The following is a 12800-nucleotide window of genomic DNA, read 5'->3' on the forward strand; positions in this document are numbered from 1 at the left end:
ACCACACCCTACTCCACCACCCTCCCTCCCCGCCCATACTCCACCACCCCTACGCCACCACCCCCTCCTCCACCACCCTCCTCACACCCTACTCCACCGCCCCATCTCCACGCCCCTACTCCACCGCCCCTACTCCACCCCCTACTCCACCACCCTCCTCCCACCCCCTACTCCCACCGCCCCATCTCCACCGCCCTACCCACCGCCCCCTACTCACCACCCCCTCCTCCACCACCCCTCCTCCACCACCCCTACTCCACCACCCCTCCTCACCACCCCCTCCTCCACCAACCCTACTCCACCACCCCTCCTCCACCAACCCTACTCCACCACCCCTACTCCACCGCCCATCTCCACCCACCCATCTCCACCGCCCCTACTCCACCGCCCCTACTCCACCACCCCTCCTCCACCAACCCTACTACACCACCCCTACTCCACCGCCCATCTCCACCACCCATCTCCACACCCTCCTCCACGACCCTACTAACCACCCTCCTCCACCACCCCTACCACCAATACTCCCACTCCACATCCACCACCCTCCTCCACCACCCTCCTCCACCAACCCTACTCCACCACCCTACTCCACCACCCCTCCCTCCACCACCCTCCCCACCACCCCTCCTCCACCACCCCTCCTCCACCACCCCTCCTCCACCACCCCTCCTCCACCACCCCTACTCCACCACCCCCCTCCACGCCTACCACCACCCTCCTCCACCAACCCTACTCACAACCCTACTCCACCACCCCTACTCCAACACCCTCCTCCACCACCCTACTCCACCACCCCTACTCCACCACCCTCCTCCACCGCCCCCTCCACCACCCCTCCTCCACCACCCCTACTCCACCACCCCCTACTCCACCACCCCTCCACCACCCCCCCACGACCCCTACTCCAACCACCCCCTCCACCACCCCATCTCCACCACCCCATCTCCACCACCCTACCCACCATCCCTACTCCACCATCCCTACTCCACCACCCCTCCTCCACGACCCCTACTCACCACCCTCCTCACCACCCCTACTCCACCACCCCCCCACCACCCTCCTCCACCACCCCTACTCCACCATCCCTCCTCCACCACCCTCCTCACCACCCCATCTCCACCACCCCTACTCCACCACCCCTACTCCACCACCCTCCTCCACCACCCCTCCTCCACCACCCCATCTCCACCATCCCTACTCCACCACCCCCCTCCACCACCCCTCCTCCACCCCTCCTCACCACCCCATCTCCACCACCCCTACTCCACACCCCTACTCCACCACCCCTCCTCCACCACCCCTCCTCCAACCCCATCTCCACCCCTACTCCACCAACCCTACTCCACCACCCCTCCTCCACCACCCCTCCTCCACCACCCCTCCTCACCACCCCTCCTCCACCACCCTACTCAACCCCTACTCCACCACCCCTACTCCATCACCCCCTACCCCCCCTACTCCACCACCCCTACTCCACCACCCCTACTCCACCGCCCCTACTCCACCACCCCTCCTCCACCACCCCTCCTCCACCACCCTCCTCCACCACCCCTACTCAACCCCTACTCCACCACCCCTCCTCCACCACCCTTACTCCACCACCCCTACTCAACCCCTACTCCACCACCCCTACTCCACCGCCCCTACTCCACCACCCCTCCTCCACCACCCCTCCTCCACCACCCCCTCCACCCACCACTACTCAACCCCTACTCCACCACCCCTCCTCCACCACCTCCTCCACCACCCTACTCCACCACCCCTCCTCCACCACCCCTCCTCCACCACCCCTCCTCCACCACCCCTACTCAACCCCTACTCAACCCCTACGCCACCACCCTCCACCACCCCTACTCCACCACCCCTACTCCACCGCCCCTACTCAACCCCTACTCAACCCCTACTCCACCGCCCCTACTCCACCACCCCTCCTCCAACCCATACTCCACCACCCCTACTCATACCCATACTCCACACCCTCCTCCACCACCCCTCCTCCACCACCCCTACTCCACCCTACTCCACCCCTACTCCACCACCCCTACTCCACCACCCCTACTCCACCGCCCCTACTCCACCACCCCTCCTCCACCACCCCTCCTCCACCACCCCTCCTCCACCACCCCTACTCAACCCCTCCTCCACCACCCCTCCTCCACCACCCCTACTCACACCTACTCCACACCCCTACTCACCCCTACTCCACCGCCCCTACTCCACCACCCCTCCTCCACCACCCCTACTTCCACCACCCCTAACTCCTCCACCACCCCTACTCCACCACCCCTACTCCACCGCCCCTACTCCACCAACCCTACTCCACCGCCCCTCCTCCACCAACCCTCCTCCACCAACCCTCCTCCACACCCCTCCTCACCACCCCTACTCCACCGCCCCTACTCCACCAACCCTACTCCACCACCCTACTCCACCGCCCTACTCCACCACCCCTCCTCCACCACCCCTACTCAACCCCTACTCCCCACCCCTACTCCACCACCCCATCTCCACCACCCCTACTCCACCACCCCTCCTCCACCACTCCATCGCCACCACCCCTACGCAACCCCTACTCCACCACCCCCTCCTCTACACCCCTCCTCCACCACCCCTACTCCACCACCCCCTCCTCCACCACCCCATCTCCACCACCACCTCCTCCACCACCCCTCCTCCACCACCCCTACTCCACCGCCCCTACTCCACCACCCCTACTCCACCGCCCCTACTCCACCACCCCTCCTCCACCACCCCTCCTCCACCACCCCTACTCAACCCCTACTCCACCACCCCATCTCCACCACCCCTACTACCACCACCCCTACTCCACGCCCCTACTCCACCACCCCTCCTCCACCACCCCTACTCCACCGCCCCTACTCCACCACCCCTCCTCCACCACCCCTACTCCACCACCCCTACTCAACCCCTACTCCACCACCCCTCCTCCACCGCCCCTACTCCACCACCCCTACTCCACCACCCCTCCTCCACCACCCCTACTCCACCCCTACTCCACCACCCCTACTCCACCGCCCCTACTCCACCACCCCTCCTCCACCCACCCCTCCTCCACCGCCCCTACTCCACCACCCCCTACTCCACCACCCCTACTCCACCACCCCTACTCCACCAACCCTACTCCACCGCCCCTCCTCCACCACCCCTACTCAACCCCTACTCCACCACCCCATCTCCACCACCCCTGATGGCGCTGGTGATGCGGCCCGTTGGCTTTACCCGCGATGGTGTAGAGTGCTGTCACCACCAGCATGAGCACCGTGGAGAGGTAGAGGTTCCACCCGAGACACACGTGGATGAACAGCGCCCCCGAGTAGAGGTCGGTCTGCGGGCGCGGCGAGGGTGGGCGAGGGGTTGGTTGCGACGTGGCTAGCGCACTGCTCTTATCAACCCGCATCCCGAGTTTAATCTCCGCTTATGGCTATCAACGGTGACGAAAATCTGAACGGGGCGAGGTCCTCTCCCAAGTCAACTCAGTCTGTGATTGAGTACTTGGTTTGGCGTGTAATCATCAGCCCTGGTGAGACAAATGCGGCCTGGCGTGGTCCTGGCCACCACCTCGTACCGTGCTCGCCTGAATAGATGCTCGCTAAGATGAGCACTTGCTTGCCGCAACAACCCGTTAAGGCTAAAACGGCAGTATTTGTGTGGAGACACAGGGAGTGTGTAACCCGTAAGGCTAAAACGGCAGTATTTGTGTGGAGACACAGGGAGTGTGTAACCCGTTAAGGCTAAAACGGGCAGTGTTCGTGTGGAGACACAGGGAGTGTGTAACCAGGTGAGAGCCCAAGAGAGTCTCGTGTGCAAGAGTGACCTGGCCACTAACATGACAAGAGCATGAAGTGAGGAGGGGGAGGGTGGGCGCGCAATGTGCGCGGAGTGTGTGTGGGAGAGGTGGGGGGCGCAGGGGAAACGCGGGCGCGACTCTCACGGAAATCTTGGTGAAGACGGAGAGCAGGAGGGAGAGCGCGGACAGGTACATGCGGATGCGCTCCCCGCCGAAACGCTTCTGCAGGTACTCGGGCATCGTCACGATCTGCAGCCCCACACAGCGCGACGCGCCCTTCGCTGGGACCTGGAGTCGAACCTGATTTGGAGCTCCCAGCCCCGAGCTCACTGACCCACTCTCTCATCCACTCATTCCTTCACCCAACCATTCACCGCACTGCAGGTCATCTCACTTCCCTTCTGCTGCTTCTCTCGCTCTGCTTCACGGTGGAATTCCCTCCTCCCATCGTCGTCCCTTTCCCCCAAGCTCTTAGAATAATAATAATAATACTCACTTTGCTCAATGCAAGAAACGCGTGAACCCCCGAACCTATTCCAGAAAACTCAACACATTTCTCAGGGACACTATTTGTGTGTGGTCTTCAAAATAAATGTATCTACTGGGCGACGTTTTAGGCAATGGCCTTTCCTACTCGAAAAGTCGCCTGTTATACATCATGTTTGTAACACCCCCCCCCCCCCCACAGTGGTATTGGTGAATGTGATGAGTTGTGTTATTTGTGCACCACTGCCAACGGAGTACAGTATCGCAAACTTAGTGCTGTTTGTTGCTGGCTGCTTGACGTTTGGGCCTGTGTCGACACAGCGAGGCGGCGAGTGGGGGAGTAGGGGCGAGCGGGTAAAAGGAATGGGGGTGGGTGGAGGGGAAAGGGGGTGTGGGGGGGGGAGCCCTACCTCTGCTGAGATGTACACGGGCACGAACACCCAGGCGAGCGCCAGGAGCACGTAGGTGGCCTGGGAAGGATCGGAAAGACGCGGTTCGGTGAGGGGGGTAGTGAGGGGGTAGTGGGAGGGGTAGTGAGGGGGGTAGTGAGGGGGGTAGTGAGGGGGGTAGTGAGGGGGTAGTGAGGGTGGTATGTGAGGGGGTAGTGAGGAGGGGTAGTGAGGGGGTAGTGAGGGGGGTAGTGAGGGGGTAGTGAGGGGGTAGTGAAGGGGGTATGAGGCTGAGGGGGTAGTGAAGGGGGGTAGTGAGGGGGGTAGTGAGGGGGTAGTGAGGGGGTAGTATGGGAGGGGGTAGTGAGGGGGTAGTGAGGGGGTAGTGAGGGGGGTAGTGAGGGGGTAGTGAGGGTGGTAGTGAGGGGGTAGTGGGGAGGGGTAGTGGGAGGGGGTATGAGGGGTAGTGAGGGGGGTAGTGAGGGGGGTAGTGATGGGGTAGTGAGGGGTGTAGTGAGGGGGGTAGTGAGGGGGTAGTGGAGGGGTAGTGAGGGGGGTAGTGGGGGGGTAGTGAGGGGGGTAGTGAGGGTGGTAGTGAGGGGGGTAGTGAGGGGGGTAGTGAGGGGGGTAGTGAGGGGGGTAGTGAGGGGGTAGTGAGGGGGGTTGGTGGGGGGGTAGTGAGGGGGGTAGTGAGGGGGTAGTGAGGGGGGTAGTGGGTAGGGGTAGTGAGGGGGTATGAGGGGGTAGTGAGGGGGGTAGTGAGGGTGGTAGTGAGGGGGTAGTGGAGGGGGGTTGTGAGGGGGGTAGTGAGGGGGTAGTGAGGGAGGTAATGAGGGGGGTAGTGGGAGGGGTAGTGAGGGGGTAGTGAGGGGGGGGTAAGTGAGCGGGTAGTGAGGGGGGTAGTGAGGGGGGTAGTGAGGGGGTAGTGAGGGTGTAGTGAGGGGGTAGTGAGGGGGGTTGTGAGGGGGGTAGTGAGGGGGGTAGTGAGGGGGTAGTGAGGGGGGTTGTGAGGGGGTAGTGAGGGGGGTAGTGAGGGGGTAGTGGGAGGGTAGTGAGGGGGGTAGTGAGGGGGTATGAGGGGGTAGTGAGGAGGGTAGTGAGGGGGGTAGTGAGGGGTGTAGTGAGGGGGGTAGTGAGGGGGTAGTGGGAGGGGTAGTGAGGGGGGTAGTGAGGGGCGTAGTGAGGGGGTAGTGAGGGTGGTAGTGAGGGGTAGTGAGGGGGGTTGTGAGGGGGGTAGTGAGGGGGGCAGTGAGGGGGTAGTGAGGGGGGTTGTGAGAGGGGTAGTGAGGGGGGTAGTGAGGGGGTAGTGAGGGGGGTAGTGAGGGGGTAGTGAGGGGGGTAGTGAAGGGGTTGTGAGGGGGTAGTGAGGGGGTTGTGAGGGGGGTAGTGAGGGGGGTAGTGAGGGGGTAGTGAGGGGGGTTGTGAGGGGGGTAGTGAGGGGGTAGTGAGGGGGGTTGTGAGGGGGTAGTGAGGGGTAGTGAGGGGGGTAGTGAGGGGGTTGTGAGGGGGTAGTGAGGGGGGTAGTGAGGGGGTAGTGAGGGGGGTGTGAGGGGGGTAGTGAGGGGGGTAGTGAGGGGGTAGTGAGGGGGGTAGTGGGGGTAGTGAGGGGGTAGTGAGGGGGGTAGTGAGGGGGTAGTGAGGGGGGTTGTGAGGGGGGTAGTGAGGGGGGTAGTGAGGGGGTGTGAGGGGGTAGGGAGGGGTGTGAGGGGGTAGTGAGGGGGTAGTGAGGGGGGTAGTGAGGGGGCAGTGAGGGGGTAGTGAGGGGGGTAGTGAGGGGGTAGTGAGGGGGTAGTGAGGGGGGTAGTGAGGGGGGTAGTGAGGGGGGTAGTGAGGGGTAGTGAGGGGGGTAGTGGGGGGTAGTGGGGGGGTAGTGAGGGGGTAGTGAGGGGGGTAGTGAGGGGGGTAGTGAGGGGGTAGTGAGGGGTGTAGTGAGGGGGGTAGTGAGGGGGTAGTGGGAGGGGTAGTGAGGGGGTAGTGAGGGGGGTAGTGAGGGGGTAGGGAGGGGTAGTGAGGGGGGTAGTGAGGGGGTAGTGAGGGTGGTAGTGAGGGGGTAGTGAGGGGTAGGGGAGGGGTAGTGAGGGGGTAGTGAGGGGGGTAGTGAGGGGGTAGTGAGGGGTGTAGTGAGGGGGGTAGTGAGGGGGGTAGTGAGGGGGTAGTGAGGTGGTAGTGAGGGGGTAGTGAGGGGGGTTGTGAGGGGGGTAGTGAGGGGGTAGTGAGGGGGTAGTGAGGGTGGTAGTGAGGGGGTAGTGAGGGGGGTAGTAGGGGGTAGTGAGGGGGTAGTGAGGGTGTAGTGAGGGGGTAATGAGGGGGGTGTAGGGGGGTAGTGAGGGGGTAGTGAGGGGGTAGTGGGGGGGTTGTGAGGGGGGGTAGTGAGGGGGTAGTGAGGGGGTTAGTGGGAGGGGTAGTGAGGGGGTAGTGAGGGGGGTAGTGAGGGGGGTAGTGAGGGGGTAGTGAGGGTGGTAGTGAAGGGGGTAGTGAGGGGGGTTGTGAGGGGGGGTAGTGAGGGGGTAGTGAGGGGGTAGTGAGGGGGGTTGTGAGGGGGTAGTGAGGGGGGTAGTGAGGGGGGTAGTGAGGGGGGGTTAGTGGGAGGGGGTAGTGAGGGGGTAGTGAGGGGGTGTGAGGGGGGGTTAGTGAGGGGGGTAGTGAGGGGGGTAGTGAGGGGGTAGTGAGGGGGTAGTGAGGGTGGTAGTGAGGGGGTAGTGAGGGGGTTGTGAGGGGGGGTAGTGAGGGTGGTAGTGAGGGGGTAGTGAGGGGGTTGTGAGGGGGTAGTGAGGGGGGTAGTGAGGGGGGTAGTGAGGGGGGTAGTGGGAGGGGTAGTGAGGGGGTAGTGAGGGGGTAGTGAGGGGGTAGTGAGGGGTAGTGGATGGGGGTAGTGAGGGGGGTAGTGAGGGGGGTAGTGAGGGGTAGTGAGGGGGGTAGTGAGGGGGTAGTGAGGGGGGTAATGAGGGGGTAGTGAGGGGGGTAGTGAGGGGGTAGTGAGGGGGTAGTGAGGGGTAATGAGGGGGGGTAGTGAGGGGGGTAGTGAGGGGGTAGTGAGGGGGTGTAGTGAGGGGGTAGTGAGGGGGTAGTGAGGGGGGTAGTGAGGGGGTCGTGAGGGGGTAGTGAGGGGGGTAGTGAGGGGGTAGTGAGGGGGGTAGTGAGGGGGTAGTGAGGGGGTAGTGGGAGGGGTAGTGAGGGGGTAGTGCGGGGGGTAGTGAGGGGGTAGTGAGGGGGGTAGTGAGGGGGGTAGTGAGGGGGTAGTGAGGGGGGGTAGTGAGGGGGGTAGTGAGGGGGGGTAGTGAGGGGGGTAGTGAGGGGGTAGTGAGGGGGGTAGTGAGGGGGTAGTGAGGGGGTAGTGAGGGGGGTAGTGAGGGGGTAGTGAGGGGGTAGTGAGGGTAGGGGGGTAGTGAGGGGGGTAGTGAGGGGGTGGTAGTGAGGGGTAGTGAGGGGTAGTGAGGGGGTAGTTGAGGGGGTAGTGAGGGGGTAGTGAGGGGTAGTGAGGGGGTATGTGAGGGGCTAGTGAGGGGGTAGTGAGGGGGTTAGTGAGGGGGGTAGTGAGGGGGTCTGTGAGGGGGGTAGTGAGGGGGGTAGTGAGGGGGTAGTGAGGGGGGTAGTGAGGGGGTAGTGAGGGGGGGTAGTGAGGGGGGTAGTGAGGGGAGTAGTGAGGGGGTAGTGAGGGGGTAGTGAGGGGCTAGTGAGGGGGTAGTGAGGGGGGTAGTGAGGGGGTAGTGAGGGGGTAGTGAGGGGGGTAGTGAGGGGGTAGTGAGGGGGTAGTGAGGGGGTAGTGAGGGGGTAGTGAGGGGGTAGTGAGGGGGTAGGTGTCTTCCACATGTTGCTCTACCGCCCTCTCCTGGCGAGCCGGGGTATGGATCCTCGATGCCCACAGAAAATAAATTCACAACTTTTGTGTGATGCACCAACCATCACTGACTCCACAGTGCTGCATCACAGGCGCGTGCCACCACCGTCCGGCTTCAAATGCCTCGACTCAGCCGAGCCTTTCCCTTAACGTCTTCTTAACACCGCCCAACGCCCCATACAGATCCCGCGCTGGTGTGTGCCCAGTACGGGGTGAGACTGCCGGAGCGCGGGGTGGTCCCTACGTTCCACTCGAACCCCGCCACCGCGATGCCGCTTGCTGCGCCGGTCCCCGCGAGGCCGATGAAGAGCCCCGAGCCCTCGCTGCTGGCGAACAGAGACGCTCCGATCTGCGCAGACGCGGGGGGACGTGGGGACTCAAACTCAACCTCCACTCTGCTGCTCCTCCACCCCACTGGGGCAAGCCTGCAACCAGCCCCCCTCCCCTTACCGGTCCCCACCCAGCCCCTTCCCTTGATGTTGATTTTATTATTCGCACAAGAATAGTTAGTGAAAAACAAACAGTGCAAATTTAAATAAACAAGGTCAAAAGGTGTGCAAGTGAGGTTGGAAACTCAAGAGGGGCATATGAAACCCACTCCAAAAAAATAACAATGTTTTTACAAAACAGATTGTTCGATCGATTAAACAAATCATACTAATTACAATTAAACATGTTAAACTCAGTGTTCAAAAAACGACGTGTTTGCGTGCGCATGTGTGCTTATGCGTGTGTGTGTGGGAGTTAGGCTACATGGAGGAGACTACTGGGTAGTTTGGCTCATCAGGCTGACCCGGAGTCTATGCTTGAAGTTATTGAGGGATGATGATATTTTGGCAATGTGAAGATAGGAATTCCAGAGTAGGGAACCTCTGTATCTGATGCAGAATTGACTTTGTGTGGTGCGGCAATGGGGAGGGTGAAGGTTGTATCGGAGTGTCTTGTGTTGTATGCATGGAATTTGGAATTAACCTGGAAGAATACTTTGCAGGGTTTCGGTACGATGTCTTGGAGTTAAGTGCATTTAGAGATGAACGTGCATATTTTGAGTATGATATTGAGCTTCTTGAACATTGGGGCAAATGGTGCCAAGTAGTTAGAGGAGGTGGCCAGTTCTTTTGGATGGTGTAATTCATGTAGGTAGGAAGAATATGTATTAGCCCAGACAATATTGCGGTAGATGAGATATGGGTAAATTAAGCTGTAGTATAGAGTATGTAGCATAGTTAGGAAGCAAGCCTGATGAACCAAACCAGCCCCTCCCCTGACCGCCCCCACCCAGCCCTTCACCTTACCGGCCACCACGCCATGTCCCTCCCGGCGAGGAAGTAGCCCTGCAAGGTGTTGCGGCTCACGCGGCACGATGACTACAAGGAGCCCGGGGGGAGGGGGGGGGGGAGGGAATGGTACATAGTCGGTCTCGCCCTGAAGATGGCCCAGATCCGAAAGCGCCGATCGACACCGCTGAGCCCGGGGTTCGACCCCAGGCAACGCGGCTCGTAATATATGACACGGGAACTGTGCAAGTTGATGCTCTCAGCCCTGGCCACCGATGATTACCCTTCATTTGGATAAATTCCCACTAAATTGTGAGAATTAAAAACATATCAGAAATACGAAAAATGAAAATAGCACATGATTCACGACGGCGCTAATGATTATCTTGAGTTAAATATTCAGAGCATCGGGTTGATCATCGTATAGAGGATGACGTGTGGGAGAGTGCCCTCCCTTGCTGTGAAAGGACAACAAAGCCACTTGAATGGCTGCGAGAGAGGTTCTGTGAAACCCTCTTCCACGGGTCACTCTGTGACACAGATTAGGTGGTGCTCTGTAAGATTTCCTAATGGATTCCTGGCATCAGGACGTCATGTCTATAGTACCTCTGGAACATGTAGGAGTTATTTTTGCTCCGGCGAGTTTGCACTACCACCCTACGATTTTCTGTAAGTCTATAGATATATCTGTAACTCTATGCACCTCCATGTAACTCTATGTAACTACAATGCTCTGTAACTGCCAGCACTGCCCAGGGTAATGAATTGTGATCGTCCTTGTGACAGAGTTGCTCAGCTCAATGCACCTCACCATCTGAGATAAAGTCTGTGTCTGTCAAGTTGGCAGGGCCAATGAGCCAATGAAAATCCGAGACAGCACAAGCCGCTGCTCACGGCCACGAATTGGTGACTCATTGTCCAAGGCGCGCGCCCCCTGTTAACGCGTAACGGAGCAGACTGAATGCATGCGCCCCAGCTCGTCAGCAGTGAAACCCGCTGAGTGCGTGTGTGGGAGACTGCGTGGGAATAGCGTCAGGTGTTATAGGCTCGGGCCACGAGATGAGCATCGGATGGCAATACAGCAAGCCAGCTGTGTGGAGTGTGACGTGTTACCTCCTCGCATGCGTGGGTTTTCTCCTGCACACGGGGCTCGAATTAAACATTCATTGGCCCAATAAGCCGAACGCAGCAGCGCGTTTTTGTAACAGTTAAGGGTCTTGTGTCATCTTCCCTGGATACAGAGAATCATTACCTTAATGACAAGCAGTCGCGCACCCTCACCCACCCTCATCCACCATCACTGGACCTGTCGCGACCGCCCCAATCACTCACCCACCCTCAATCATCCTCACCGACGCCCACCCTCACCCACCCTCACCGACCCTCACCGACCCTCACTCACCCTCACTCTCCATCATCTTCCCCCCTCCCTCACCTCCTCCTTCCGCGCTCACCCCACGGCCCCACGCTCACCCCACGCACCCACGCTCACCCCACGCTCACCCCACGCCCCCACACTCACCCACACGCCCACGAGGACGTTGAGCGCGAAGTAGGCGGCGATCACCACGATGTCGGCGGTGCTGAATGAGGCGCCCATCCCGTACCCGGGCTCCGTCTCGTTCCCCGGGCGGTGGCTGCTGCTGTTCCCCTCCTCCATCTCGGCCCTTGCTGCTGCTGCTGCTGTCGCCTCCAGCACGCAAGTGGGACGAGGTGAGGCCCCTCGCGGCGGGGCCGGTGAGGGGGGACAGGATGGGAGGGGGGACACCGGGACACGCATCGCCGCGCAATTGACAACACCCCCCTCGCCCCAGCGCCGGCTTGCCGAGCTCCGTCCCCCGTGTTTGTTCCCCTCGTTAACCCCTCGCGAGGATCACGGAGGGGCGGAGGGAGGTAATGGTCTGGAAAAGTCGGAGTGGTGGATAGTGGTGCCATGTGTCGCCCGGCCGTGCCCGTGTGTTCTCTCATCGTACAGGACACATCCACCTGTCACGACCTCCCACCACCAACAGGCAGACTCACACACACACAGCTGCTACACTCACCCAAACAGGCAAAGACAAAGATCTAACATTTTTACCTAAACACACTGTTGGGGCAAGTGCCGTTAGCGAGCACATATGAAGGCCGGCACGCCACAAGAGGGTGGCCAGCACCACGCCTGGCCACCTTTGTCTCCCCAGTTCTGATGTTTACTCATTGCACCTGGCACTCATTTGAAGCTGAGTCGACCTAGGGGAGGCCCAGGACTGGTTCAGATATGTGTTTGCTGTGTACGTGTCGTTTGCCTCTCTGGGTGCCCTTACAAACGAGACGCAATGGATTCTCCAGGTGAACAGTTGAATAAATGATAAACACAAATACGTGCTGAGGCTGCAAGAGAAACGGAGCTCACCGGTAATCGGCTCGGGAAGAGGGCCGAGTGCCTCATGAGTTCGCACGAAGCAGGTGACCCGGATTCACACAGTGACTGTGCACAGGAGTCGGCTTCCTCCCGTGGCTGTCTCCACATAAAACATCCTTTTTTAAATCCTTTATATTAAGTTCGCTTGCTTGCTTGCGTGCTTGTGTGCTTGCTTGCTTGCTTACGACCGTGCAAATCTTTCGGTCGTTTTTTAACCCACTTCCCGTGATCCAATCGAGCTGACATTTTCCACACAGACTCGTTGTGCGTGACAATTAATTTTCGTGAAATTTTTGTTCCAAAATTTGACACTGTTTAGGGAATTTTTTTAAAATATTTAATTACCAATTGCTTAATGCTGGCAGACAATCATCTGATCCACAGGTGGCAGCCATCTCAAGCCAGAGGACGAGAGGACTCTAGCCGCCACGCATATGAAGGATTTATAGTGAAAAACTTTGTTTTTACGGGTTAATTTTTACACATTCCATCAGCCACCCGGTTTTCCGGGAGTGGATACTTCCAGCAGCAAGCACAACTCTGTAGCGGTGTTACAGCAAGGAGCCTCCTCTGTTATAGATGGGTCTTGGTTCGATGC

At 60.1% G+C, this 12800-nt stretch overlaps 1 protein-coding gene across 1 annotated transcript in view; it reads right to left on the minus strand.

Moving 5' to 3' along the window:
- LOC133341968 (sodium/mannose cotransporter SLC5A10-like) overlaps nucleotides 1–12066 on the minus strand; it is a 15601-nt gene extending 3535 nt beyond the window's left edge. Inside the window, exons 1-6 of the mRNA XM_061550846.1 lie at nucleotides 11321–12066; nucleotides 9817–9888; nucleotides 8766–8870; nucleotides 4705–4764; nucleotides 3953–4057; nucleotides 3204–3346 (exon numbers count right to left, since the gene is read on the minus strand). Coding sequence (XP_061406830.1) covers nucleotides 3204–3346; nucleotides 3953–4057; nucleotides 4705–4764; nucleotides 8766–8870; nucleotides 9817–9888; nucleotides 11321–11578 — 743 coding nt within the window. The 5' untranslated portion in view covers nucleotides 11579–12066. The remainder of the gene's footprint in view (nucleotides 1–3203; nucleotides 3347–3952; nucleotides 4058–4704; nucleotides 4765–8765; nucleotides 8871–9816; nucleotides 9889–11320) is intronic.
- Nucleotides 12067–12800: the final 734 nt, after the last annotated feature.

Source organism: Lethenteron reissneri, chromosome 1, assembly GCF_015708825.2.
Source record: "Lethenteron reissneri isolate LAM-NWPU_2019-01 chromosome 1, ASM1570882v1, whole genome shotgun sequence".
NCBI classification, from domain to species: domain Eukaryota; kingdom Metazoa; phylum Chordata; class Hyperoartia; order Petromyzontiformes; family Petromyzontidae; genus Lethenteron; species Lethenteron reissneri.